Raw genomic sequence first — 25,027 nt, forward strand, 5'->3', positions numbered from 1 at the left:
TAGCCCCCCTCAGTGGACTCAAATCGGTTAGCACCATGCTGGCGTTGCGGAGGAAATCACCGGGCTCACCAGTGCCATTTTAAGGACTATGTGTGCAAAGGGTGCAGCGCAAAGGGCCACCTCCAGTGAATGTGTAAAAGAAATATGACTCACCGTGTTGATGCAGAGTCTGCAGAGGGCCATGAATCCAGCGTGGATTATGAAGAAGTGGTCAGAGAGGCACCTCAGCCCCATGATGAGGTGTACGGAATGTTTACCTGCATCACAGAATGTTTCCCTTTGAAAATGGAAGTCGAGATCAACAGCGCTCCAGTCTTCATGGAGGTGGACACGGGGCGAGCCAGTCAATAATGAATCAAGAAGCCTTTAAGAGGCTATGAGACAATCCAGCTAAACGACCCAAGTTAGTCCTGGTTCAGGCAAAGCTGCGCACCTACACCAGTGAACTTATCCCAGTCGTTGGTAGTGCGGATGGAAAGGTACTCCATGATGGCGCGGTGCACAAGTTACCACTGTGGATTGTTGCAGGTGATGGACCAATGCTACTCGGAAGAAGGTGGATGGAGAAGATCCATTCGAGCTGGGAAGATTTCATCCCTCTAACGATCGACATCCCCTGCGCTCAGAGGTAAAGCAAGCCCCCACCTGAGGTTGGATCCGGCACCAGAGAGCAGACCAGCACAGCACCCGAGGCACAGACCGCTCAGCACGACTGCGTGGAGATGATCCAGCTGAGACAACCCGAACGCACCTTCCAGGCTCCAGTGGCAGGTCTCCGGAGGAAGAAAATTGGATCCAAAGGCGACTTCCCAGCTTTGGTGGAAGATCCAGGGGAGAAGAGGATCACAGCAGTCGACATCGTAAATGGAAGAAAGATGGCGCCCAAACCACGAGGAGAAGTGCTGAAGAAAAAGATGGTGGCGGCCAGACCACGAGATGCAGCGCTGAAGGAGCAACACGTGGTATCAAGCGAAGAAGGTGGTTGGGGTAAAGATAACAAGGCTCTCTTAAAGGAGGCCAGCAACCCACCACACTTAAAGGGACAATTCCACATTCTCAACCAATGTAACAGCAACTGTGAGTTAAATGTAAAGCTTGTAATTGATGATCAGAGTTTTATACATGTAATAAGCAAACAAAAGTCGTGCGATTGCGATCAGAGCTACAGTTTATCTACAATGAGTAATGAAACATTGTGCAATGCAGAATTTCAACTGTATTCAGATAATGTAGTGAGCAAACACCCATCGGGAGCACACAGGTCCAATGGGCTACCCAATGCTGTAGCTAGCGTCCCTGGGATCAGAGTGATGCACCACGGAGTGTGGCCAGAAGCAACTAATATAGAAAAACTGCAGAGCAAGCGATCTCAGGAGGGCAACGGCACTGGTATCGATACCCTGCCCCTGATCGGCTCCACCTCTCAGGCACCCGATGATACCAACCGCCACGAGCCTGAAAGAGCAAAATGCGCTAAGGCGCAACCCCCAGACCCTATCGCCACCAAGGCTACACCTGGGAACGAAGGGTCACCCGCAACGGTTCTTCCAAATGGGACCGGGACCAGCCAGGATCCCAAACCAAATAACGCCCAGACAAGCGAGTCAGCAGTTCCCTGTGCACTGTTAGACAACTGCTCCTCAGGGAGCAGCAGCGACCCGGGGAGTAAGGAAAGGACAGAGAGGTCACAGGCATCTGTGAACCTGCCCGACGCTAGGAGCAACGGCAAAGGCCCCGAGAGCAGGCAACTTGAGCCAACCGGGTTCCCACTGCCAGCACTGGGCACCGCGCTGCCACCAGACTACCTGGACACCATCCAGCAGTTCTGGAACTAGCTTGTCCTCACGCACCAGTACTGACACCAGTACTGATTCCAAGTATGTATCAAGAATGTATCTCACCAGTCAAATGCACTTGCCTCACAACTGTACCACAAATGTAATGATGTAAATGCAAATTTTATTTTCTGGACTTGAATGTATATGAATGTAATGAGCCACCGGCATAATCTATATGTGGGGGGGAGAGAATGGAGTGGTCGTGGACTCACAAACAGAAACCACCAGCACCTCTACTGCCAACGAAACACCACCTACTCACCCAAGATGGAAACGACCCTCCAAGGGTCAACCAGATAGAGCTAAGCCCAGAGCACAGTCAGTGTATGAAGGCGATTTGCACTAAAGATTTGGGGGAGAGTGATGTCATGTTTCCAGACATGTTTACTGCTTGTACTATTACACGATGTGCCACCAGAGGGCACTACTATGGGAAACTTGTACACCAGCTGTATGGTCACTGAGGTGTGCCACCAGAGGGCACAGCAGTGGGAGACTTGTAGATTACCTGTACAGGTGTGCCAGGCCAAGTATAAAAGGCAGGCCACCATGTGTGATCATCATTCTGGAGTTATATTAAACCAACTAAGGTCACTACAGTTCAAGTGCAATACGTTGCCTCGTGGAGTCATTATCAGAGCATCTAAAGACATAACAACAGTGACCATAGGTTTTGACTGTGTTGGCAACATCATGTGCACTGTGTCCCATTGCTGTCCTCATAAAATAAATTGGGACACCCAAAGGTGGAAAAAATGCAAGAGCTTAGTGTACTATGCATAAAATATAAAAGAACTGATCGGCAAATTGACATTTACCTCAAATCCAACAATATAACAGCAGAAAGTTGTACGAATCAACTTTTTCATGTGCACATTTTGATTTCTCACAGTAGTGCCTTCTCAGAATAATAATTCCAAGTTAGGGGTACTTTTTTGCTTTGAGCTCTTTGGGAGCTGGAAAGTGGAACCAGGTTCCATACCTAACATTTATATAGCACTTTTAACATAGTAAAATGTCCCAAGGTGCTTCACAGGAGCGATTATCGAACAAAATTTGATACCAAACCACAGAAGGAGATATAGGTACAGATGCCCAAAAACTTGGTTAAAGAGCGAGGTTTTAAGGAGGAGAGAGAGGGGGAAAGATTTAGGGAGAGAATTTCAGAGCTTGGGGCCTAGTGAGCAAAGAAAATAGGGGAGGCTCAAGAGGTCAGAATTGGAGGAGTGTTGAGATATTGGAGAATTGTGGGTCTGGAGGAGGTTACAGAGATAGTGAGCAATGAGGCCATGGAGGGAATCAAAAATGAGGATGAGAATTTTTAAATTGAGGCATTGCTGGACAGGGAGCCAATGTAGGTCAGTGAGCACAGGGGTGATGGGTGAACAGAACTTGATGCAAGTTAGGACATGGGCAGCAGAGTTTTGGATGAGCTCAATTTACGGAGGATGCAAGGCTGGTGGCCGGCGATGAGAGCATTGGAATAGTCAAGTAACAAAGACATGATAAATGTTTCAGCAGCAGATGTGTTGAGGCAAGGGTGGAGATGGCGATGTTACGGAAATGGAATTAGGTGGTCTTGGGAATGGAGAGGATATGGGTCAGAAGCTCAGCTCAGGGTCAGATAGGACGGCAAGTTTGCAAACAGTCTGGTTCAGCCTCAGCTGGTCGCGAGGGAAAGGAGTATTTATTTGGAGGAAATTTCTGCACATCCAATATTGGATGTCGGACAAGCAGTGTGACAAATCAGAGGGAGGTGGTGGTGAGATAGAGCTGGGTGTCATCAGCATACATGTGGAATCGGATGATGTCGCCGAGGGGCAGCATGTAGATTGGAAATGGGAGGGGGCCAAGGATAAATCCTTAGGCAAATTCCAGGTAAGGAGCGGAAAGTGAAGCCATTGCAGGTGATTCTCTGGCTACGACCTGATAGATAGGAATAGAACCAGATGAGTGTGGTCCCACCCAACTGAACAATGAAGGAGAGACATTGGAGAAGGATGTGTGGTCAACCGTGTCAAAGACTGCAGACAGGTTGAGAATGTTGAAGAGGAATAGTTTGCCACGTTCACAATCACATAGGATGTAACTTGTGACTTTGATAAGGGCCGTTTCAGTACTTTGGAAAACTGCCCAGGTATGCCCTGTCCACAAAAAGCAGGACAAATTCAATCCAGCCAATTACTGCTCCATCAGTCTCGTCTCAATCATCAGCAAAGTGATGGAAGGTGTCGCCGACATTGCTATCAAATGGCACTTACTCACTAATAATCTGCCCACCGATGCTCAGCTGGGTTCCGCCAGGCCCACTCGGCTCCAAACCTCATGATAGCCTTGGTCCCAACATGGACAAAAGAGTTGAATTCAAGAGGTGAGGTGAGTGACTGCCCTTGACATCAAAGCAGCATTTGACCGAGTGTAACATCAAGGATTCCTAGTAAAACTGGTTACTGGGAATAAGGGGGAAACTCTCCATTGGCTGGAGTCATACCAAGCACAAAGGAAGATGCTTGTGGTTGTTAAAGGTCAAACATCACAGCCCCTGCAGGAGTTCCTCAGGGCAGAGACCCAGGCCCAACCATCTTCAGCTGCTTCATCAATGACCTTCCCTCCATCATAAAGTCAGAAGTGGGGATGTTCGCTGAAGATGGCACAGTGTTCAGTTCCATTCGCAACTCCTCAGATAATGAAGTAGTCCATGCCTACATGCAGCAAGACCTAGATGACAGTCAGGCTTAGGCTGATAAGTGGCAAGTAACATTCACACCACACACGTGCCAGGCAATGACTATCTCCAAAAAGGGAGAATCTAACCACTGCCCCATGATATTCAACAGCATTACCATCACTGAATCCCCCACCATCAACATCTTGTCACCATTGACAAGAAACTTAACTGGGCCAGCCACATAAATACAATGGCTACAAGAGCAGGTCAGAGGCTGGGTATTCTGTGACGAGTGACTGACCTCCTTACTCCACAAAGCCGTTCCATCTACAAGGCCCAAAGTCAGGAGTGTGATGGAATACTCTCCACTTTCCAAGAAGCTCGACACCATCCATGACAAAGCAGCCAACTTAAAAATTCACTCCCTCCACCACCGGCGTACTGTGTGCCATCTACATGATGCACTGTGGCAACTCGCCAAGGCTTCTTCGACAGCACCTCCTAAACCCACGACCTCTACCACCTAGAAGGATGAGGGCAGCAGGCGCATGGGAACACCACCACCTCCAAGTTCCCCTCCAAATCACACACCATCCTGACTTGGAAATATATCGTCATTCCTTCATCGTCGCTGGGTCAAATCCTGGAAACTACCCGCCCCACCCCCCCCCCCCCCCCTCCAACAGCACTGCCGTTCAAGAAGGTGGCTCACCACCACTTTCTCGAGGACAATTAAGGATGGACAATAAATGATGACCTTGCCAGCGATGCCCACATCCCAGGAACAAATTAAAAACTGTGCACCGGGAACTGTTATACTTCAATGCATGACAGTATCACTGCATCCAAAAAAGCTGAATTAGATTTTGTTCACTGTTCTCCAAGTAAAACTGTTCATTTTGCTTTCTTTTCCTTTTATGAACAGAATGCAAGATTGATTGAAGAGGAAAAAAATGCTATTCAGCAATTGAAGGAGTTTCATAGAGGTAAACCAATATGTTTAATATGTTATTATCTCTTTGAGTGCTACAGTAGTTACAAAATGATAGCATTCTAGAATTAACAGCATCTATCAGATCTAATGTAAGAATGTGTAGAAATACGCCAGGAAATTTAAAATTTGCACCATTGGAAATGCACACCAGTTCTGTCAGCAACTGACATGACAAGACAAGCCAGTGTCTCAAGTTGTGAGCATTTGACAATGGACCAAATAAACTTCTCTGCTGAAATTTTGTTTTATTATCAGAACTGGTACAGAGCAGGGATAGAGCCCATGTATAGAATTAACTGAAACGAAGAAGAGAAGAAGGAACAATAGGTAAAGGTCAAGAGTGTAGATTTGCTAACTGCTTTCTCAAGTAATTAGCTATCTCGAATGTAATCTGTTTTAAAAAAAAAGTTCATTGGTTATTTACATACCTCAATAACTTTCCCCACCCCTACAATAATCAGTAGTTCAAAGAAAATTGATTCTACTACTCATGCAATAATTACAACATATTACAGACTATTTTATGTCTCCTCAACATTTGATAACAGACTTGTCAAGTGTCATTGATGATGGTGATTCATTTTGTTGTATATCACTCTGAAAAGTAAGCACGGGTCTACTTTAAACACATTGAGGAAAATGGGAAAGGAAGCATTGTAAAATATGTCGAAGAAGGATACTAAAACTTCTGAATGCTGAAGTTTTAAACTAAAGTTGGAGTCAAAGTTGGTGGATAATGAAGATATTCCACCACTGATCTGCACAAGGAGACCCCTTGGGTCCCAGCAGAATGCTGCGGGACCATAGTAGGAAGATTAATCCTGCACACCTTCTGGATATACCCTAACTCCAGTCCAATTGGTGCTATACAATATTGTATGATCAATTAACATAACATGTAATATGTTGCCTCTTGGGCTTTTTTTATATTAGTTTCCTAGACCTGCATGCGAGTAAGCTCCCAGTTCTCTGCTAACTGTCCTTTTAAATAGCGGCCCAAATTTGACATTTTCTGTTGAAATTGGGAGAAAAAATAGAGATGCTACTCGAGTTCAATAAAGTACCCATCAGAGCTGGGGGTGGGGGTAAAACATATTGTTGTGGCACTATAGCAGGGGCTGTACCCTGGGGTAGAGTTTCGGACATTTGTCTAATTCAAGTTGTATCTAATTTGAAGTTTCTTGATTCTAATGTCAGATGCAAAATGTGGAAAATGTTCCAATTCCTAGCAACAGAAAAACATTTATATGGCACCTTAAATGTGTAAAATCCCAAGGTGCTTCACAAATAGAAAATGGTATTGGAACATAGACAACGAAATCAGGATGAGACCAATAACTTAATTGAAGAGCTTTAAGTAGGTTTTTGAAGGTGAAGAGGTAGAAGGATTTAGGGAGGGAGTTTCAGCTGTGGCATTTGAAAGCTGTGCCATCAGTGGTGGATGATCATCGTGAGGAATTCACAAAACACCAAATCAGACAACCGAAGGATGCTTAAGACAAGATATAAGGGTTGAGGAAGTAGAGTGGAGTAAGGCTTAGAGCAATTTGAGACAAGAGTGCGGATTTTAAATCTTCTGTTAACCCAAATCCTAGTAAGCACACACAAAAATCCAAAAGCTTAGTGGAAGAGCAAAAGAGGGAAAATCTTTAAGTGGAATACATATAACATTTTGGTTTAGGTGAACAGCTACAATAAGCTTTAGGGAATCGTGTACAGCTGGAAATCAGCTCAGGAAGTTATGAAAGATTGGAAATGGGAAGGAAGGTTGTTGGTTTGTGGGTTCAAGTTCCACTCGAGAGACTTGAGCACAAAAATCTAGGTTGACACTCCCAGTGCAGTGCCGAAGGAGTGCTGCACTGTCGGAGGTGCCATCTTTTGAGCGAGACATTAAACCGAAGCCCTGTCTGCACTCAAAGGTGGATGTAAAAGATCCCAGAGCACTATTTCGAAGAAGAGCAGGGGAGCTATCCCTGATGTCCTGGCCAATATTTATCCCTCAATCAACATTACAGAGCTGTTCATGGAAGCTTGTTATGCGCAAATTGGCTGCTGCATTTCCTACATTACAAAATGACCACTTCAATGGCTATAAAGTGATTTGGGATGTCCTGAGGTTGTGAAAGGCGCTATATAAATGCAAGTCTTTCATTCTATTCCTGCCTTTCTTTTGTTTACCAAAGCTGCAACCCTAGGCCTAAGATAAATATTTATCCATTTGGAAAGAAATAAGAAAGAAAGACCTGCATTTATATAGCACCTTCCACGACCACTGGATGTCTCATAGAATCATAGAAATTTACAGCACGGTGGGAGGCCATTTCGGCCCATCGTGTCTGCCCTGGCTGACCAAGAGCTATCCAGCCTAATCCCACTTTCCACCTCTTGGTCCGTAGCCCTGTAGGTTATGGCACTTTAAGTGCACATCCAAGTATCTTTTAAATGTGGTGAGGGTCTGGAACTCACTGCCTCAACCACCCTTTCAGGCAGTGAGTTCCAGACCCTCACCATTCTCTGGGTGAAGAAATTTCCCCTCATATCTTCTCTAAACCTCCCCCCAATTACTTTAAATCCATGCCCCTTGGTTGTTGATCCCTCTGCCAAGGGAAACAGATCCTTCCTATCTACTCTACCCAGGCCCCTCATAATTTTATACACCTCAATCAGGTCTCCCTTAGCCGCCTCTGTTCCAAAGAAAACAGACTCAACATCTCCAATCTTGCCTCATAGCCAAAATTCTTCAGTCCAGGCAACATTCTTGTAAATCTCCTCTGCAACCTTTTCAGTGCAATCACACCTTTCCTGTAATGTGGTGACCAGAACTGCACACAGTATTCCAGCTGCGGCCTAACCAATGTTTAATACATTTCAAGCATAACGTCCTTGCTCTTGTATTCCATGCCTCAATTAATAAAGGCAAGTATTCCATATGCCTTCTTAACCACCTTATCTACCTGGCCTGCTACCTTCAGGGATCTGTGGACCTGCACTCCAAGGTCCCTTTGTTCCTCTACACTTTTCAGTGTCGTACCATTTACTGTATATTCCCTTGCCTTGTTAGACCTCCCCAAATGCATTACCTTGCACTTATCCAGACTGAATTCCATTTGCCACTGTTCTGCCCACCTGACCAGTATATTGATATCTTCCTGCAGTCCACAGCTTTCTTCTTCATTATCAACCATACAGCCTATTTTAGTGTCATCTGCAAACTTCTTAATCATACCACCAATATTTAAGTTCAAGTCATTGATATATACTACAAAAAGCAAGGGACCCAGCACTGAGCCCTGCAGGACTCCACTGGATACAGCCTTCCAGTCACAAAAACACCCTTTGCTTCCTGTCTCTGAGCCAATTTCTGATACAACTTGCCACTTTGCACTGGATCCCATGGGCTATTACTTTCGTGACCAGTCTGCCATGTGGGACTTTATCAAAAGCTTTGCTAAAATCCATATACACTACATCATATGCACTGCCCTCATCGACCTCCTGGTTACCTCCTCAAAAAATTCAATCAAGTTAGTCAGACACAACGTTCCCTTGACAAATCCATGCTGACTGTCCTTGATTAATCCATGTCTTTCCAAATGAAGATCTATCCTGTCCCTCAGGATTTTTTCCAGTAATTATCTCACCACCGAGGTTAGGCTGACTGGCCTGTAATTACTCGGTCTATCCTTTTCTCCCTTTTTAAACAAAGATACAACATTAGCAGTCCTCCAGTCCTCTGACACCACACCTGTAGCCAGAGAGGATTGGAAAATGATGGTCAGAGCCTCTGCTATTTCCTCTTTTGCTTCTCTTAACATCCTGGGATACATTTATTCCGCGCCTGGGGATTTATCCACTTTCAAAGCTGCTAAGCCCCTTAATACTTCCCCTCTCACTATGTTTATCTCGTCTAATGTTCCACACTTCCCCTCCCTCATTGCAAAGTCTGCATCGCCTCTCTTGTGAAAACGGATACAAAGTATTAATTAAGAATCCTACCCACGCCTTCCGCCTAAACACACAGATTTCACTTATGGTCTCTAATAGGCCCCACTCTAGTTATCCTCTTGCTCTTAATGTATTTATAAAACATCTTTGGGTTTTCCCTGATTTTACTTGCCAACATTCTTTCATGCTCTCTCTTTTTTAGTTGCACCCCTGCATTTCTTATCTCCTCTAGAGTTTCTGCAGTGTTGAGCTCTCGATATCCATCATAAGCTTCCCTTTTTTTCTTTATCTTACCCTGTATGTCCCTTGACATCCAGGGGGCTCTAGATTTGTTAGCCCCATACTTTTTTTTAAGGGAACATACTTGCCCTGTACCCTCAGAATCTCCTCCTTGAATGCCTCCCACTGCTCTAACACTGATTTACCATCAAGTAGCCATTTCCAGTCTACTTTGGCCAAATCCCATCTCCGCTCAGCAAAATTGGCTTTACCCCAATTGAGAACTTTTAGTCCTCGTCCCCCTTTCTTCTTTTCCATAACTACCCTAAATCTTACTGAATTATGATCACCAGCACCAAAATGCTCTCCCACTGATACCCCCTCCACCTGCCCCTCTTCATTCCCCAAAACCAAGTCCAGAACCGCCACCTCCCTTGTTGGGCTTATTACATGCTGGTTAAAGAAGTTCTCTTAAACGCATTTTAGGACTACCACACCCTCTGTACCATTCACACTACCTTTTTACCTTTTTCCCAGTTAATATTAGGGTAGTTGAAATCCCCCACTATTACAGTTCTATAGTTTTTGCACTGTGCTGCTTGTGGGAGCAAATTGCTGCAATGTGATAATGACCAGATAATCTGTTTTTGTTATGTTGATTGAGGGATAAATATTGGCCTGATGTTCCCTCGCAGGTTGGGGCAACCACGCTGCTCATAGGCCGCTGCTCGCCACTCCTTTTATGGCCCTGACCTGCAGCTGATGTTCCCTCGCAGGTCGGGGCCATAAAAGGAGCAGTGAGCAGTGCCCAGGAAGCAGCATGAGTTGCGACAGCAGCAAAGAGTGACATCAGCAAGGCCTAGGTCGTTGATTGGCGCATGGGCAGGTGCAGCAGGAGCGACGAGATCGGGGCAAAGGAGATGTGAGAGACTGTGGAGGGATGTGATCAGGGCCCAGGGGAGGTGTGGGTTCGGGGCCAGGGGCAGCACGGGCCAGCCCACACTGCGATATGTGCAGCAGAGCAGGTCTGCAGTTGTCATGGATAATCCTTACCACTGGACCAAGACCTAGCTCTGTCAAGCCCATGTAGTGGCTGGTGTGCAACGGCCACCACACGTTTAAAAAAAAAATCCATGCACAGGCATCTTCCACCCTTGAGGATGTAGTTCGGGTTCTTCTTTCGAAACACCTGTGAACTCAACTGCCTGTGATGAAATATTGGCTAGGACACCGGTGATAACTTCTCTGCTCTTCTTCAAAATAGTGCCATGGGATCTTTTATGTCCACTTGAGAGAGCAGATGGGGTTTCGGTTTAACGTCTCATCTGAAAGACTGCACCTCCGACAGTGCAGTGCTCCCTTGAGCACATAAATCTAGGCTGACACTCCAGTGCTCCCTCAGCACTACACTGGAGTGTCAGCCTAGATTTATGTGCTCAAGTCCCTAGAGTGGGACTTCAACCCACAACCTTCTGAGACGTTCTGAGGTGAGAGTGCTACCCACTGAGCCACAGCTGAAACAGCAACATTACATGAGCAACAATGAGAAGTAGACATGGTCTAAGGGGATTCCTGTTTACCCATTACACCCTGGCTTGGCCATTTCATTGTTTTTGCCACTAAGATGATTGGGAAAAGAACCAGAAAGAAGATGGGAGACATTATTTTGGGCAGCGAGATGTCATGATCTGGAATGTACTGCCTGAAAGGGCGATGGAAGCAGATTCAATAGTAATTTTTAAAAGGAAATGGGATATATATTTGAAATGGAGATATTTATAGAGCTATGGAGAAAGAGCAGAGGAGTGGGACTAATTGGATCGCTGTTTCAGAGTCTGCACAGGCATGATGGGCTGAATGGCTGTCCTCTATGCTGCACAATTCTATGATTCTAACTGAAATGGAGGTTACACAGAGCTGCACAGAAGAGGCCTTGAAATGGAATGACTTTTGGAAAAAATATTCCCCTAAAATCATTAATAAAGAATTGTGGAAAAACTCTCAAATCCCAGTATTTAGTTGTACTTCAGCATTCAAGTCCCCATCTAAACAGAAGTACCTATGTCATATTCTAAGGTTATAAAATGATGCTTTAAGCCAGTGTAGCTTGTTTTTATTCTTTCTGATATCTTTATTTGCTCAATCATTAATTCTTTCACCAAAGTATTCTGCATACTTCATTGTCTGCTTCGTAGCCTGTCCTTTGAAGTAAGATTCTGATTTTGAATGTATTTAATTATTTTGCAGAATAATTTTTAACATTTCAGTAAATTAACTATACTTGGGATTGAAGCAAATGCATTTGAGCTGGCAGCACTTTTACTGGGCAGCTATATATTTTGTATTTGTTCCATGGGTTTAACCTTTCCTTAACAGGAGGGTTTGGATACTGGGAACATTTTGCTTGTCACTGAGGTGTTACCAGATTGAAGATTAGATCATCATCATCATAGGCGGTCCCTCAAACGAGGATGACTTGCTTCCACATGAGTTCACAGATGTTGTAATGAAGGACCCGATGTTCCAGTCCTGAACTCCAATTGAGGGGGTGGAAGATGCCGGTGCGTGGATTTTTTTTAACGTGTGGTGATCATTGCACATCAGCCACCCACACGGGCTTGACAGAGCTAGGCCTTTATCCAGTGACCAGAGTTAACCAGGATAACTGGAGACCTGCTGTACTGCACTGATCTAGTGCGCACACATATCGCAGTGTGGGCTGACCCGTGCTGCACCTGGGCCCTCGCCTCTTCTGGGCCCCGTACCCTCATTTGCGCACTTTCGCCCATGATGTTCCAGGGCCCGTGCTCCAGCTCTATTTATAACCAAAGCAATCAGCACAAAGTACTTACTAAGTCAATGTCATTGGCAGAAACTCGGTATACAGTAGGCAAGAATATTACTGAACTGCATCTTTTTCAAATAAATATGTATATTTAAAATTCATGTAACAATTCACAGAGAAACCATAACAATGCGAACTTAAGTAGAGTTGAATGTGATTTTGAAAGTATTTTGTTCAGCCTTCTGTTTGGGGTTACACAGGTGCATGGCTTAAAGTTGATGTGAGCAGAAATCAGAAGTAGCGTATTAAGAACTGACCTTGGTCTATAATAATTAAGCTTGAAATGGAAAAAAAAAATCGACATTGGTCAAATTCCAACTCTCCGATCTGAGCTCCAGCTATTTTATAGTTCTAAATTATCTTGGGTTCTGTTCAGTTTTGATTTGTATTTAGACATGAACACATATTGTGTGCAACTCCTGTTTACTGAGGCCAGTTTGTATGTGAAGCAGCTGCATTCTATACCCAATTACATGATTTCATAGATCTCTGAAAATTGGTTCTATTCACAGTCGGCAATAGAGAGCCTCAACACAATCATTTCTTTTCAATTGACGGTGGCAAGGTTGATGACAACATGACCATTGTGTTATAATGATAAGACCACCAAGGCATTTGTACTTTTCATCAAGGCGTTTCACAGAGTAGATACAATTTAATTCACTACACTGTCAGCAATGCTCACATTTGTCTGATACCATTATGCTGGCCGTCTCCACAGTTATAATCACTGTCCTAAGAGAAATGCTGTTAAATGATCTCCAGCAGTCAGAGAAACTCTCAATTAAGCCTGCCACTTTCAATGTGTCAGATTGTCTTATGCACTTGTACAATTTCGGTTCCAATCCTGTTTATTTACAATGCCTACCAGTAATTATACTTAACATGTCATTAACTGAGAAGGGGGTCCTGCCAAGGAGACTGCCAGAAACTGTGAAGGTTTTAGGGGGAGTTGTTGGAAGTCAGCACCATCAGAGGCTTTTAGGCTCTGATGGTGCAGTGGTCGTGATTATAATGCAAGTATCAAGCTCATCAAGTCATAATTAGATGCCACTCAAATGTGCCACTTGTAATATCAGTGTTGATTCATGTTTTCTCTATGACAGCATCTGTTAATTAGTTAAGTGGATTCGATTGGCCTGTGTTTGCTGCAGTTTATGATTACCTCTGAAAATGTCAAGGTTACAAATGCTTTCAAGTTACCTTTTGGCATGGAAACTTTCCTTTTAATATGCTTTGAATTGGTGATGTAAAGATTTTTTTCTAAAAAGTGAACAGTTTAACTTGTTGTAATTCAGATGTTTTCTGTCAGTGAAATGATCACAGACGAATGTTTCTTTATTGCAGTTTCAGAAATGGTGTTTGAGGAAGTCAATACAATACAAAGTCACCTTGACATTGAGAAAAGTTGCCGTGAAAGTGCCGAAGTATTCGCTTCAAAGGTACGTTATATATCGTGCAGTATCTTGCACTAACTCCTTTTCCAGGATCTCAAAACTGTGGAACTCCTTATTGCTCTCAGACTTTCCTTCCTTCCTACAATCTTCAGATTTCTAAGAACCAAGCCAAGTGTTACTTAACCACAACTCACTGGCTCGCTCAGTTTACCCACAACCTTTGTGGTGCTATGCACTTTGGGTCTTGGGCCTTCACCTAAGTTGCTCAATGTAAGAAATACTAATATATTTTGCAGTATCCCGAAAACACTAATTCTCCATTTCCAACTGAAACACTTCGAAGTAATAGAATCCTATTCGAGTGTAATTATGTATATTGATGTAGTAGGAACTTTTAATTGATTTAATCATTCAGTTCCCAGAATTAGCTTCGAAAATGTGATGTTCCCTTTAATTAACCCCAATTTGATTTTAATGGGAATTTCAAATTTCCTAAAATAAAGACTTTAATTTTTAAGTGCACTTGGATTGTATTAACTAACTTAAATTAGATAATGCAACTATATTTTAACAGGAGTTGCCTCATCTAGATTTTTATTTTATTGTTTCTATTATGACAGGTATATGACATTTGAACTATAATCTTTTCTTTGCCTCAAATTTTCACCTTTGGACGTTGGCAAGTGCAATGAAATATCTGTCTCCTGGACTGGCCAGTTTTCAGCTTATGCACGGTGATGTTTAACACTGGTATGACTAATAAAGCAACTGAACTAGCTGGAGTAGCTTTTATGCAATAGTAATTAATTGCTAAAACATAATTTTAAATAGAAGAATAAAAATAATTCAATACGTGGTTTGTGCGTACCATGTGTGATCCTTTTTCATTTTAGTCTCCTCTTCTCTATCCTGAAGATGATTTTTTAATTATTCTTTTCTGACTAATGTAACCTATTTTACCTCATTCCAACCCTTTTCTCTCCCTCGTTTTGCAAAGTTTAAAGTGGTTTACTGTTTCTTGAAACTTACACTGTCCATTTTGAGATGGAAGCTGCTTTTGAAAACACCAGCCGACCTCCATTATGTTCTTCACAGTGAATCAGAGGTTATTTATTACAAGGGAAGGTATTGAGGAGAGATGCATATCTCCAGTATGTGGATAGTCTGTTAAAGATCTCTCCAGAGATGGTGAAGTACGTGTTTTTGACTGGGTCTTGCAAAATATATAAATAGTAATTTCCTTCCAACTGCAGGTAGATAAATGAGAAATACCATAGTTACAAAAATAAATGTTCATGTAATGTGAGGGAGAAGCATATTGCCTTTCTTGCCTATCAGCTTAGGATATGGCCACAAAATGAATAAAACTTCAGCTTCATCTTTACTTTATTATATCTTTCTTCCTTTACCAAATCATTTCACCACACTGGAGAAATACCACCAACGATGTCTCCGCACGATCCGACAAATCCCCTGGTCTTCCTCAATTCCGAGGGACTGCCTATGATGATGATAATAATACAGCTAAAAGCTCCTTTACTCTGCCCCAGTCTCGGAAGACCACCCTTTACTGCACCGGTATGCCAATGTTTCCATCGAGCACATCTGCCATCCTGTAGCCTCTCTGAGCGAGATTGCCAATTAGTGACAAGTTAGGGGCAGTTTTGTACTGTATGCCCATGCCCACTGGGAACTGAATTGAGAGAGACCAACTCACTTCACAAAGGCTCCTCACTGCCAGCAGGCAGAAGAAACTTTTGCCTCATCAGTCTGAGTTGAATTTGAATGCAGATCCCAGAGGTGAAAGGCACTGCAAACTAGAATACTAGTACAACCCTTACAAAAGTTGTTGAATTACAACAACCATTGTGCATACTAACTTAAGTAAAAGAGATGCAGCTGGTGTAACCCTTACAAAATAGAAAGACTGGTTCTGAGTCAATTCTCATTCACTAGTTTTCCTGTTCGGTTGTATCTGTGTTTGGCCATTTTACTGTACTTGTTGACCACGTTTCATGACATCAGTCAATGTATAGCATAGACGTTCTGCTTTCAGAGTTATCTCAGGAAAAGAGATCATCCTCTACATTGTTCTGATGTTTTATACAAAATCTGCAAACACCGGTGACTGCTACAAATGGTTTCTAGGGAATGGGGAGGACCATTTCACTTTCAGTAATTTTCCATTGGTGGGGACAGGGATTATAAACTGCAAAGTAGTTCAAACCCAGTAAATGGCCCATCGTTGTCAATCATAAAAAATTCTCGGAAGTTGTAGGCATGGGTGTGTGCTGGGAGCTGCAGGCCCACTGGGCCAAACTTCCACTAAGGATCCCTCCTGCCCTGTCCCTGACCTTGGATCTTTCTCCAGTTTCTCTCCGATCTCCCCTCGTGACCTTTCCAAGCCCATCCTGTCCATGAGACTCAGTTCCTGCTCCCTTGATCCTATTCCCAGCAAACTGCTGACCACCCAACATCCTTTTCTGGCTCCCATGTTAAGCTGACATTGCTAACGGTTCTCTCTCCTCAGGTACTGTCCCCCTCTCCCTCAAATCTGCCGTCATCACCCCTCTCAAAAAAACAACCCCTGACCCTTCTGTCCTTGCAAACCACCGCCCCATCTCCAACCTTCCTTTCGGCTCCAAAGTCCTTGAATGTGTTGTTGCCTCCCAAACCCGTGCCCATCTTTATGCAATTCCCTGTTTGAATCCCTCCAATCTGGTTTCCTTGCCTGCCATAATACCAAAATGGCTCTCATCAAAGTCACAAATAACACCCTTTGTGACTGCGACAAAGGCAAGCTATTCCTCCTCCTCCTTCTTGACTTGTCTGCAACCTTTGACATGGTTGACCACTCTATCCTTCTCCAATATCTCTCCACCATCGTCCAGCTGGGTGGGACTGCACTCGCCTGGTTCCATTCTTACTTATCTAAGTGTAGCCAGACAATCACCTGCAATGGCATCTCCTCCCGCCCCCGCATCGTTACCTCTGGTGTCCCCCACGGATCTATCCTTGGCCCCATCCTATTCCTCTTCTACATGTTGCCCCTTGGCAACATCATCTGAAAACACAGCGTCAGTTTCCACACATATGCTGATGAAATCAAGCTCTACCTCACTACCACTTCTCTCGACTTCTCCTCGGTTTCTAAATTGTCAAATGGCTTGTCTGACATTCAGTTCTGGATGAGCAAAAATTTTCTACAATTGAATATTGGGAAGGCCGAAGCCATTGTTTTTGGTCCCCGCCACAAACTCCGTTCTCTAGCCACTGACTCCATCCTTCTCCCCAGTCTGAGGCTGAACCAGACTGTTCGCAACCTTGGTGTCATATTTGACCCTGAAATGAGCTTTCAACCACATATTCGCAGCATAACTAAGACCGCCTATTTCCACCTCTGTAACATCGCCCGTCTCCGCCCTTGCCTCAGCTCATCCGCTGCTGAAGCCAACATCCATGCCTTTGTTACCTCTAGACTTGACTATTACAATGCATTCCTGGCTGGCCTCCCACATTCTACCCTATGTAAACTGAAGGTGATCCAAAACTCGGCTGCCCCTGTCCTAACTAGCACCAAGTCCCGCTAACCCATCACCCCTGTGCTTACTGACCTACATTGGCTTCTGGTTAAGCAACGACTCGATTTCAAAATTCTCATCCTTATTTTCAAATCCATCCATGGACTCGCCCCTCCCTATCTCTGCGATCTCCTTCAGCCCCACAACCATTCGAGATTTCCGCACTCCTCTAATTCTGCCATCTTGAGCATCCCTGATTATAACCGCTCAACAATTGGTGGCCGTGCCTTCTGTTGCCTAGGCCCCAAGCTCTGGAATTCCCTGCCTAAACCTCTCCACCTCTTTCCCTCTCTTTCCTCCTTCAAGACGCTCCTTAAAAAATAACTCTTTGACCAAACTTTTGGTCATCTGTGCTAATTTCCACTTATGTGGCTCGGTGTCAAATTTTTATCTCATAACACTCCTATGAAGTGCCGTGGGACGTTTCACTATGTCAAAGGTGCTATATAAATACAAGTTGTTGTTTTTTTGTCTCTTCAGTCAACCATGATGGATTTGGGAATTTATATTGGATCATAGGATTTCCTGGATGACAAAAGACCACGGTCCATCTAGTTCATCTTCTGGTAGTCACAGTAACATAGGATCATAGAAACATAGGAATAGGCCATTCAGCCCCTCGAGCCTGTTCCACCATTCAATGAGATTATGCCTGGCCTATATCCTCACTCCATCCACCAGCCTTGGCTCCATACCCCTTAATACACTTGGCTGGCAAAAATCTAGCGCTCTCAAGATTTAAAATTATTAATTGAGGTAGCGGCTATTGCTTCTGTTGGGAGAGAGGTCCACACTTCTACCACCTTTTGTGTGAAGAAGTGTTTCCTAACTTCTCTTCTGAATGGCCTGGCTCTAGGCTTCCCAATCTACTGGAATGGGCGATTGTTATCCCAAGCACTGCTGTTGGCGACCGGGAGAAACGGACCTTGTATGCGCAGAGAGAAACACAAACTGGGGGAAAGAGAGAGAGAGACATAAACTGGGGAGGGAGGTGGAGAAATAGAGAGAGACATAAACTGGGGGAGGGAGAGAGAGACAAACTTGGGGGGGTGGGGAGAGGGAGGGAGAGAGAAACATAAACTGGGGAGGGAGGGAGGGAGGGAGAGAGAGAGACACAAACTGGGAGAGAGAGACAATCTGGGAGAGGAAGGGAGGGGGAGAGAGAGAGAGATAGATAAATACAATCTGGGGTGGGAGGGAGAGAGAAAGAGACATAAACTGGGGAGGCGGGGTGGGGGGGAGAGAGAGAGAGAGAGAGAGAAATACAATCTGAAAAGGGAGGGGGAGAGAGAGACATTGGGCTCAATTTTCCCGGATCATTTGCACCGTACTTTTGGCGCGCACTGTTTTTTCTGGCATAATTATTTAATTCAAAGTTTCCCCCTGGAATCTGCGCTGGTGTAACTGCTTTAGTTACGATTTTGCTACGTTAGGTTTTTTTGATGTCATAGGGGGCGTTCCCTCATGTCAGTGCCAGTTTTCAGCAATTTTCGCAGTTTGCCCCAAAAATTTTTATCCTAGGTCGGCGTATCTGGCCACTCCCAAAAAACCTTTGGTGAGTTAACAGAAAGCAGCGCACATTGAAAAATTGGTGCTGAAAGACACCATTGTTTTTCATCAAAGTTTTTGGAGGGAGTCACTAACACTTGAAATATCCATAAAAAGTTCACCTTTTTTTACCTTTCAACGGAGTACATGGAAGTTTCTTGCATTTCTGAAGTTTTTATTATTTTTTATTCACATGCCACCACCATACATCTTCAAGCAGGGCTGGAGGGCTGTAGCATCGGCCGTCAGAATCGGCTCGCGCCTGGACACGGGCTCGGGGCTCAGCTGGTAAACAAGACCGGGGGCGGGGGGAGGGGGGGGCAGGAGAGGTGGGGATCGGAAGGCTTCTGCACTGAGCATGGGGAGGGAGGTGCCGATCAGAAGGCTTCTGCACTAGGCACAAACTGCAATGAGTTTGTGGGGGGTGGGGAGAAGGGGGAAGTCGCAAGACTGCAATTAGTTGAGGGGGAGGGGAGAGGGAGGAGAAGTCACAAAATCTGGGTGTGGTCTATCCATACGGACCTTGGAGAAAGAGAACAAAGAACCTGTCCTGCCAGTCTTCCTACCATTTTGAGCTTCTTGCAAAGGGAAAATTTAACTATGGGGGCAATACTGACAATGCCATACCTTATGCGAGCCTTCTGCATGATGGTGCTATGTCGGAGACAATATATTCGACGTCATCGCATGAGGAACATCAGAGCTCGTAGGGTGCTGGGCAGGAGGCCTTACCCACGTCGGGTATATCGAGACAGGCATTCGTACCTGCACCTGAGTGATGCAGACTGTGTCAGAAGGCTGTATTTCCGCAAATAAGTTGTAACTGAGATCTGAGAGTTGGTGAAAGTATACCTGCAACTTAGAAACGTCAGGAGGACTGCTGCTTTGTCAGTTGAAGTGAAGGTTACAGCTGCACTTCCATTCTATGCCTCCGGATCCTTCCAAGGTACAACTGAGGATTTGTGCGCCATCTCTCAACATGCAACACATTTCTGCATTTGGCAGGTGACTGCTGCACTATATGCACAGAGGAATGACTATATAAAGTTCCCCATGATCATCCAGGCAATGCATGACAGGGCTGTGGGCTTCTCCAGGATTGCTGGCTTTCCGAAGATACAGAGCTGCATTGATTGTACCCACATCGCCTTGCGAGCACCTTGGGAGGATTCCGAGATGTACAGGAACAGAAAAGGCTTCCACTCCGTTAATGTACAGCTCATGTGTGACGACATGCATCGTATCATGTTAATCGATGCAAGACGCCCTGGGAGCACCCATGATGCATTCAGGAAAAAGAGTGGGAGAGCGATAGTGATAGGGGATTCAATTGTAAGGGGAATAGATAGGCGTTTCTGCGGCCGCAACCGAGACGCCAGGATGGTATGTTGCCTCCCTGGTGCAAGGATCAAGGATATCTCGGAGTGGGTGCAGGACATTCTGAAAAGGGAGGGTGAACAGTTGTCGTGGTGCATATAGGTACCAACGATATAGGTAAAAAATGGGATGAAGTCCTCCTGGGCCTGAGGGACTTCTCCTCTGGTCACGGCTGCGACTTTCCCAGTCTGGGCAAAGAGTGCCTGCAGAGCCGCGAGGAGACCCTCGAGTGGGGCGGCAGGCCTGGGCACAGCTGGCTTGGGAGGGCTTGTGGCCGCGGGGACTGGGGCTGAGGTTGGGGCCTGTGGACCTCTCTTTTCCTGCCTCGGAGCCCGGCATTCCCTCCTCATGTGACCTGTGTCCCCGCACCTGTAGCAAACCACCTTCCCCTTGGTGGGTTTCTCCCCCCCCCGATTCTGCCATTGCGAAAAGAGAGGGTCAGCTGCCTCAGCACCATCTCCTCTGTGGCTTGGGGGTCTCTGAAATCGAACCACAGGTTGGCTTGGGCGCGTTACTCCGGTAGGCTGTTTGCCACCAGTGCACGCAGCCAGCGACCATGTCGGTGTGCATCCAGCTGGATTCGGTCCAAATTCCCCCCCACTGGCTTCCTCATACACTGGCCACAGTCGATCAGCGAACGCCTGGGGGGTCTCCCCGGGTCTCTGGACAGTGGCTTGTACCCAGTCGAACGGACAGCGATCGTTCAACCCCATGGCCTCCAGGATATCCTCCTGGAGAGCGGCCACTGTTCACTGACCCCTCTTGCTCTCAGCAGAGAGAGCCTGACACAGGGCTGGGTCCAGTGAGAACAGGAGCAGTTTGCTCCGTTCGACCTCATTGCAGTCATTTATGTCTCCTACCTGCTCTACTTCCATAAAGTAGACAGAGGGGTCTCCTTTTCGGGTAAGTTTATTCACATGGGCCACCATCTGCCGCAGCTGGGTCGCACTGTGGGGAAGCACGTATTGGTTCTGGCGGGGACCCTCAGCCTGACCCACTGCGGGTGGTCCGAATCTACTCTGCCTCATGGGGCACATTGGGGCTGGTCCCGGAAGTTTAGATTCCAGCATTTCACCCTGCCTCTCCTCCGGGATCCCCAATGGGGCTGTGGGAGAGGGCCTGTAGGATTCTTCCTCCCTATCCTCCTCTCCCACAGTCTGTTTCACTATGCTCCCCCTTCCGCACCTCGGCTAGGCTGATAAGGCACACCACTCCTTTACTGGGTGCCTTGCTTTCAGCCCAGCCAAGGACTGTTGCCTCAGCTAGGGCCAGAGCTTTGATGTCGGGCCGGGTGGGGATTCGAGTCTCGGGCACTTCCAGAGCTTTTGCTCCGGCTAGAACAAGGACTGCTTTGGCTTCAGCCAGAGCCAGGGCGAGCCGATCAATTTGTTCCTGAAAGGAACGATGATCCGCCTCTGCCCTGCTGTGGCACGCCTGAAGCGCAGCCTGTAGCTGGAGAATCTTGCCCTCTCCCAACCTTCCCTGGTTCTGAGCCTGGGCAAGTTCCTCCTGCATTCCCCTGACGTAACCTTTTCCCTCAGTTACCTGGGACTGAAGGTACTCCCTGTGGTTGCGATAGCTTTCTCCATCCCTCTCTCGTTCCTGCCTCTCCCACTTTAAATCCTGATCCAGCTTTTCCCTTTCTTTGCTGGTCTTTACTAGCTCCTCTCTCTGCTCAGCTAACTCTGTCTGCAGGACGTCTACCTGCCTGTCCAAGACCTGTATTTGCTTCCGAAAGCAAATCAGCCACACTGCCTTTTCCACTGATCTTTTATGATCTTTACTCTGGGTCCACCTGGCTGCTGCATCCTCAGGCCGTTCAGCCCTCAGCAGCACCTGCACCCACTTCCTTGAGCAGTTTATCCTTGCTGTTACATACCTAGCAATGCTACCCTCCATTTTATACTCCTCTCCACCAAGAATGACTGTCTCTTCACCCTCACTCAACGCACGTCCCATCTGAGTCACCATTGTAAGGGGAGTTTGGGGTGTGGGTTCGAATCCACACTCCCCTGGGGCTCTGTACGTGCAATTTATGAGGATGGGTGAGTAACGAGGCACCAGACACAGTGGATAAGAGTGCAAAATGGCTAATGTTGTTTATTTAGAATAGTAAACACAAAGATAGATGGCATAGGAAGAGATCGTAAATAGCAGTAATGGCACAATCTCACTCAACAACACGAAAAATTCTCGCAACAGGGAAGGGGAAGATAAGAGGTTGAAACATTCCACCCATACACAACCCCACCTCCCACTTCCACCCTTCTTACCAATTCCTATCCTAAATTGAGTCTGTGAGGGGGTTTGAGCTATACTCACAATCCTATCAACTCCGGGGTTCTGGGGGCACGTATTTCAGCTCAGGGTCCCTCTGGGGTGGGCTTTAGGTTGTTGGTCGGTTTGGTTTTCCTCCTCGATGTTGCGTTGGTTTCTTCTATTTGCCTCTCGGTTGGCTCCTAAGCAAAAAGCTGCTGGAGTTAAGCACACCTTCCCCAGAGCAAGGGCCCTGTAAGAGCTGACTGAACTCCCCTTTAACTCAACTCAACCCCAACGAAAACTGACTCCCACCTTCTTAACTCAACTCTACAACTCAGTGCAAAAAAAAAGGTGACTCCAACCTCCAACTCCCAACCCCCAACCTCCTTATGTGTTTTTGCAGCTTTTCTTACAGTCCGTTCATCTTCGCGCCAAAACTGCATGCCATTGTCTTGGGTCTACCTTGAATAAAATGGGGTGTGAATGGCAGTTCGATGTGTATCGATCTGTCTGGAATGGGAGATTAGCCATACCTCCTGTATCCTGGCGCTCGCTGATTGGGTGAATGAAGATGATTGTTCACTATTTCGACAGAGGTGCCACTCTGTCTGGGCTGGCCAAAATGATTGCATCAGACCTGTGGGCCTTTGTTTAATTATTCAAGCTGATACCCTTTGTGTTACCTTGTGTATTACTGGGGAGATTTTGCCTGGACATGTTGCCTCTTCTGTCAGGGTTTTACACGAAAAGCTGGAGAAATGTCCTTTTAAAAATATAAAGTTGCCTTGTATCCATTTTCCTGGAAGAACCGAATGTACAGTCTTCCCCCTTACGGAAGCTGACTCATCCCCCGTCCGGTTCCGTGCCCCTGAAGCACTGTCTGTTACTGTGCAGGGTGGCCAGAGCCCCATCATCCTCCGCGGTTTACAGGCTGTTGGCTGCAGTTGGTCATTTTAAACATGGCATCTTCCCATTCTCCCTGCCACATGTCTCCGTGGTTGGTTTTGCAGAACCTTACACAACCGAGACTCCAGGATAAAATGTTGCCTCCCTGGTGCAAGGGTCAAGGATGTCTCGGAGTGGGTGCAGGACATTCTGAAAAGGGAGGGTGAACAGCCAGTTGGCGTGGTACATATAGTACCAACAATATAGGTAAAAAACGGGATGAAATCCTACGAGACGAATTTAGGGAGCTAGGAATTAAATTAAAAAGTAGGACCTCAAAAATAGTAATCTCAGGATTGCTACCAGTGCCACGTGCTAGTCAGAGTAGGAATCGCAGGATAGCTCAGATGACTACATGGCTTGAGCAGTGGTGCAGAAGGGAGGGATTCAAATTCCTGGGGCATTGGAACCGGTTCTGGGGGAGGTGGGACCAGTACAAACCAGACGGTCTGCACCTGGGTAGGATTGGAACCAATGTCTTAAGGGGAATGTTTGCTAGTGCTGTTGGGGAGGAGTTAAACTAATATGGCAGGGGGATGGGAACCTATGCAGGGAGACAGAGGGAAATAAAATGGAGGCAGAAGCAAAAGATAGAAAGGAGAATAGTAAAAGTGGAAGGCAGAGAAACCCAAGGCAAAAATCAAAAAGGGCCACATTACAGCAAAATTCTAAAGGGGCAAAGTGTGTTAAAAAGACAAGCCAGAAGGCTCTGTGCCGGAATGCGAGGAGTATTTGGAATAAGGTGGACGAATTAACTGCACAGATAGCAGTTAACGGGTATGATGTAATTGACATCACGGAGACATGGCTCCACGGTGACCAAGGCTGGGAACTCAACATCCAAGGATATTCAGCATTTAGGAAGGATAGACAGAAAGGAAAAGGAGGCGGGGTGGCGTTGCTGGTTAAAGAGGAAATTAATGCAATAGTAAGGAGGGACATTAGCCTGGATGATGTGGAATCGGTATGGTTGGAGCTGCGGAATTCCAAAGGGCAGAAAATGCTAGTGGGAGTTGTGTATAGACCACCAAACAGTAGTAGTGAGGTTGGGGACAGCATCAAACAAGAAATATATGATGTGTGCAATAAATAAAGGTATAGCAGTTACCATGGGCGGCTTTAATCTACATATTGATTGGGCTAATCAAACTGGTAGCAATGCAGTGGAGGAGGATTTCCTGGAGTGTATTAGGGATGGTTTTCTAGACCAATATATCGAGGAACCAACTAGAGAGCTGGCCATCCTAGACTGGGTGATGTGTAATGAGAGAGGACTAATTAGCAATCTTGTTGTGTGAGGCCCTTTGGGGAAGAGTGACCATAATATGGTAGAATTCTTTATTAAGCTGGAGAGTGACACAGTTAATTCAGAAACTAGGGTCCTGAACTTAAGGAAAGGTAACTTCGATGG

General features: G+C 45.7%; 1 protein-coding gene across 1 annotated transcript in view; it reads left to right on the forward strand.

Annotated features, from left to right (window-relative positions):
• shtn1 (shootin 1) overlaps positions 1 to 25,027 on the forward strand; it is a 116,858-nt gene that overhangs the window by 10,006 nt on the left and 81,825 nt on the right. Inside the window, exons 3-4 of the mRNA XM_070873968.1 lie at positions 5,432 to 5,492; positions 13,857 to 13,951. Of these exons, the coding sequence (XP_070730069.1) occupies positions 5,432 to 5,492; positions 13,857 to 13,951 (156 nt within the window). The remainder of the gene's footprint in view (positions 1 to 5,431; positions 5,493 to 13,856; positions 13,952 to 25,027) is intronic.

The sequence above is a fragment of the Pristiophorus japonicus genome, chromosome 3, assembly GCF_044704955.1.
Source record: "Pristiophorus japonicus isolate sPriJap1 chromosome 3, sPriJap1.hap1, whole genome shotgun sequence".
NCBI lineage: Eukaryota > Metazoa > Chordata > Chondrichthyes > Pristiophoridae > Pristiophorus > Pristiophorus japonicus.